Genomic DNA, 4607 nt, shown 5'->3' with positions numbered 1-4607 from the left:
TTGTAAGAATTAACTTAAAAGCTACAGTTTACCGTTTTAGTAAGCAAATCTATACTTTTTAACGTTATTCTTAAATTAAAATAGATATTTTAATTTTTATTAGATACTAAAATCCTACAAGACTAAAAACCTATAATTTTTTATAGTTTAAAGAATTAAGAAGAACTTTTATAAAATCTAAAACAAAAAAGAAATTGTCATAACTGAGAGAACTTCATTTGATAAATAATATTTGGTAACATTTTCTACGCGTATTTTTTTTTCCTTTTTCCTTTTTCCTTTTTTGTTGGTATTTGCCACCCTCTGTTTGTCGACAACAACATTCACACACGAGTCAAAGGCTGGCTTGCGTCTTTGTGAAGACTTGGAGGACATTTTCACGATCCCCAGAACCTACTTTTTTGTCTCATAGGAATAACACATTACTTTCTAAGCTCTGCTTTTCATTCCTTTTATGTCAAAAAAACACAATAAACGGGCACGGTTGTGTCAGTGGAATTGTGCAATAGTAAAACATGGAGCGCTATGAGATTCTCAAAGATATTGGGTCTGGCAATTTTGCTGAGGCCAAGCTCGTTAGGGACAACTGCACCAACAAGTTCTTTGCTGTCAAGTTTATTGAGAGAGGCCAGAAGGTCTACTTCATCTTCTTCACTCTTTCACTTTTTTATTCTTTGTTGGTTACTATTCATCTGGGTTCTTTGGTATTTTGTGTGTGATTGTGTCTCTTGTTCTCTGTGGAAATATGTACTGCAGATTGATGAGAATGTCCAGAGGGAAATCATGAACCATAGATCATTGAAGCATCCCAATATTATTAGATTCAAAGAGGTTAGTAAGTTCTTATGAGTAAAGGGTTGAGCTTACGGATAACTTATAAAATTATCTTACGAGTCATGTAAGCTCTGATTAGTTTATTTTTAACAAACATTTTAGAATAACTTATGATAATAAGTTATTGTAAATTTATTTAGTAACTTTTTTGGTTAAATTTATATCATAAATTGTGGTATAAAAAAATATTATTAATTAAGCTATATATTCAAGATGGGGGGATATATGAGCATGTGATTATTGCCAAAAAACATGAGCATGTGAAATGTGAGCTGTGGAGAATGTGTGTGGTGGAGATGGAAAGTAGTTACTAACTTTGGAAGTTAGCTATGGAAACACTCATTATGAACTTGAATATTGACCTACTTTCATTTTTTTGGTCTCCAATTCAATCATTCTACCATTTACTGAAGTGGGTTTGGTTAGGAATCGGAATTGAATTTAGATTTAGAATAATAATACAAAGATTCCCAGAACAATCTTATTCGGATGCATAACTAAAATAACAATACAAAGAAAATCTCACTTTTTGTTTTCTTTTTACGATATTTTTAGATTAGACAGTGTGATCAGTATGATTTATTTCATGAAATTTCTTCCTAAATGTTTAGAAACCTTAATATACCAGTTCTTACAACTTTTTGCTTTCCTTGAACTAGGCCAACAGACTGTGTTCGTAACTTGGAAATATATAAATTGATTCAAAATCTATTGCGTTTTTTCAAAAGGCATAAATTGTTTTAGAATTTCTAACAAAGAAACAGAACAATATTGTTAAGTGAAACTATTCATTCGGTGTGTAAGAGGAAGAAAAATACGGACTCAACCTTTTCCTTCTCTTAGTACTGATTCACTGAATATTGTACTCAATCTTGTTTATTTGTTTAAAAGAAAATAGAATAATATGTAATTAAGTGGTTTGCCATGTAGATCAATTAAATGATGGCCTCACACCATTCTGGCAGAGAAAGTTAAGCACTTTTTCTGGGTCCCATTGTCTTTGGTCTAACGAAAATTTCACTAATTTTCTATTTTCTCCTTTTCTTGTGGTTTGTGGGCATAGTGTTAGTGCTTGTCCTTCCCTTTGAATAAATTTTAATTTAATGTAACCAAGTACTAGTTATTTTATCAAAGTGAACATACCTCCTCCGTTGGAATAACATTCCAATCAGTTTCAAAAAACGAAGAAAAAGGATCCATTGTGTGAGCTTTGATGACTATACTATACTTGTAGATCCTGCTGACACCAACACATCTAGCCATAGTAATGGAGTATGCTGCTGGAGGAGAACTTTTTGAGAGGATATGCAGTGCTGGTAGATTCAGTGAAGATGAGGTAATATAGAAAGTGGAGATAATATTTGAATAGTTTATGTATTTCAGTATGACATTATTTAGATTGTATCTTGTTGTAAAGGATGAACTTAGTCCATGTTTAGTTAATTGTTTCTGTAATGCTTGTACGTATATTATTTCATTCAGAAGCTTTGGTCCTAAGTCTTGTTATTTTTCATCAGGCAAGATTTTTCTTTCAGCAATTGATATCAGGAGTCAGTTACTGTCATTCAATGGTACATAACTAAACCAAACATTAATTATGAATCATATGCCTTTACAATGAATAGAAATTTATAGGTAAAGGAATGGTTATGACTTATGCAGGAAATCTGTCATAGAGATCTGAAACTTGAAAACACGCTCTTAGATGGAAGCACTGCACCACGAGTCAAAATTTGTGACTTTGGTTACTCGAAGGTAGTAAAAGTTAATAAGGATTACAGCTCTAGATGATGCAACCTTTTTCAAGTGATGTTAATTTGTTTTTATCTTGTATTTTAGTCATCAATATTGCATTCACAACCTAATTCTACGGTAGGAACTCCAGCTTACATTGCACCTGAGGTCCTTATGATGAAAGAATACGATGGAAAGGTAAGGTCTTATTCTTCCTCATTCCTTATCCTTGGTCTTTGCTTGTTCTTTTTTTCACTACTTACATATATGTGGTCCTGTTTGTTCTTTTCTTTGCTAACTATATTTTTCCCTTGAAAGCTATAGATTGCAGATGTTTGGTCTTGTGGAGTCACCTTATATGTGATGGTAGTTGGGGCTTATCCTTTTGAAGACCCTGCAGATCCAAGAAACTTCAAAAAAACCATTGGTGTGAGTCATAACTGCAAACTCAATGAATCCCTAAAGAAAATGAAGTCTAGAAAATAAGAGTTACTTGTTTAGTTGCACTTTTTCTGATATGCTGTTTCAATTGGGCCTTCTGTGGCATTTTACAGAAGATACTTAGTGTCCAGTACTCAATCCCTGATTACGTACGAGTTTCCATGGAATGCATACATCTTTTATCACAAATATTTGTGGCAAGCCCTGACAAGGTAGTTTTGGTTTGATGTTCAAAATCTAACAGTTTTCTTCATCTACAAATTCCTACATGATAAGAGATTAAGTTCCTTTGATTCTTAAGCACACTGCTTATACAAATATTCTCAATATTTATTTTCAAGTAACTAAAAAATTCTGCTTTTGTCATACCAATGCATGTTGGAGTGTTGTTTTTCCTTATCTTGGCTTTCAAGCAATGCTTACTGTTTCCTCCATCTTGGCATCTTACTGAAAATCTTCCTTTGAAATTCATGTATCTTCCTTTCCAATTTTATTGAGCCATTGGTGGCATTTTGCAGAGAATAACAATACCAGAAATTAAAAACCATCCATGGTTTTTGAAGAACTTACCAATAGAATTAATGGAAGGTGGAAGTTGGCAAATCAATGATGTGTATGATCCATCACAAAGTGTTGAGGAAGTTCTGTCTATTCTACAAGAGGCAAGAAAATGTCTTAAGGTTCCCAAGGTTGGCGGTCTTCTTACTGGTGGCAGCATGGACCTGGATGAGTTGGATAGTGATGAAGATCTGGAAGATGTAGAATCAAGCAGTGAATTTGTGTGCCCTCCTCTTTAAGTGTGTATATAAACAAGCTGAGCTTTTGTTAGCTGTGAAATTGTGAATATATTTTTAAATTATTAGTATGTTTGGATTCGCGTTTAAATACCTATAAATCCATGTTTACTTACGAAAACGCTGTTAGTGGCTTGTTATTTCTTAGTTTTGGCATGATGATGGATTTTTCCCTATGCTTTTTTGCCCCCTCCATCATGCTAAACACACTAGTGGATGTGATCAGATTTAGGATTAGGAACTTTCAGATCCTAGTACCATTTTCCTAGTAATGTAACACCACTTGAACTTTTGCAAGGATGAGAATATGAAATAAAGCAAGTTGCTAGAAAAAGTGACTAAAAAGAGAGTATAATAGAGTGGGAATTGAGCAGCATAGCTTCCCTTGGAAGCTTTCGTGATGTCATCTTGCATTTGTCCTTTTCAATTCATGTCTACGACTTAATTTTATGATCTAGTTACCTAGCATTATTATATCATTGCAAACTTAAATTTAAATTAACGTTGCAAATATAATTTATTTAACCATGAGCTTGCTAGTGGCCTGTTGTGGGACCAAGTTCTTAATGTAACAGCTATGTTTTAATTCAGAGGAACTTAAACCGAACACGTGGAGTACTTGTCCCAAAGTAACACGAAAATTCCTTTTCTGAAGTTGCTACCAATCTTTGGCTCATCGAAACATTTGTATCTTCGGAATCCATCGACATTGCCGACACTGTTTTGTTGTTTATTTTATTGCCGCCAAAGGAAGATTTGTCCCTTGCGGAAACAATTGACAAATCCGTGAGGCAAATGTTAGTA

At 33.6% G+C, this 4607-nt stretch overlaps 1 protein-coding gene across 2 annotated transcripts; it reads left to right on the top strand.

Annotated features, from left to right (window-relative positions):
* The first annotated feature begins 366 nt into the window (after nucleotides 1–366).
* LOC113845822 (serine/threonine-protein kinase SAPK2-like) lies at nucleotides 367–4128 on the top strand. Of its 2 annotated transcripts, XM_027473427.1 has the most exons (9): nucleotides 367–635; nucleotides 757–831; nucleotides 2069–2170; nucleotides 2352–2405; nucleotides 2497–2589; nucleotides 2674–2766; nucleotides 2893–2997; nucleotides 3123–3221; nucleotides 3528–4128. In XM_027473427.1, exons 1-9 carry the CDS (start codon nucleotides 516–518, stop codon nucleotides 3804–3806), a joined length of 1020 nt encoding a protein of 339 aa, XP_027329228.1. In that variant the 5' UTR covers nucleotides 367–515; the 3' UTR covers nucleotides 3807–4128. The 2 variants fall into 2 exon arrangements, with proteins under 2 accessions (XP_027329228.1, XP_027329229.1); XM_027473428.1 differs by lacking the exon at nucleotides 2352–2405 and having other exon boundaries at nucleotides 424–635; nucleotides 3528–3901.
* Nucleotides 4129–4607: the final 479 nt, after the last annotated feature.

This window comes from Abrus precatorius, unplaced genomic scaffold, assembly GCF_003935025.1.
Source record: "Abrus precatorius isolate BTA unplaced genomic scaffold, Abrus_2018 Scaffold8, whole genome shotgun sequence".
Lineage (NCBI taxonomy): Eukaryota > Viridiplantae > Streptophyta > Magnoliopsida > Fabales > Fabaceae > Abrus > Abrus precatorius.
The sequence above is the reverse complement of the archived record's forward strand: the minus strand, read 5'-3'. Positions and strand labels throughout refer to the sequence as shown.

Bases quoted from the DNA above. Each gene is read 5' to 3' on its own strand.
- LOC113845822 (XM_027473427.1), top strand. From the start codon at position 516: ATGGAGCGCTATGAGATTCTCAAAGATATTGGGTCTGGCAATTTTGCT. The intron at 2,171-2,351 runs GTAATATAGAAA...ATTTTTCATCAG, and splicing joins GTAGATTCAGTGAAGATGAG to GCAAGATTTTTCTTTCAGCA. The intron at 3,222-3,527 runs GTAGTTTTGGTT...GGCATTTTGCAG, and splicing joins TTGTGGCAAGCCCTGACAAG to AGAATAACAATACCAGAAAT.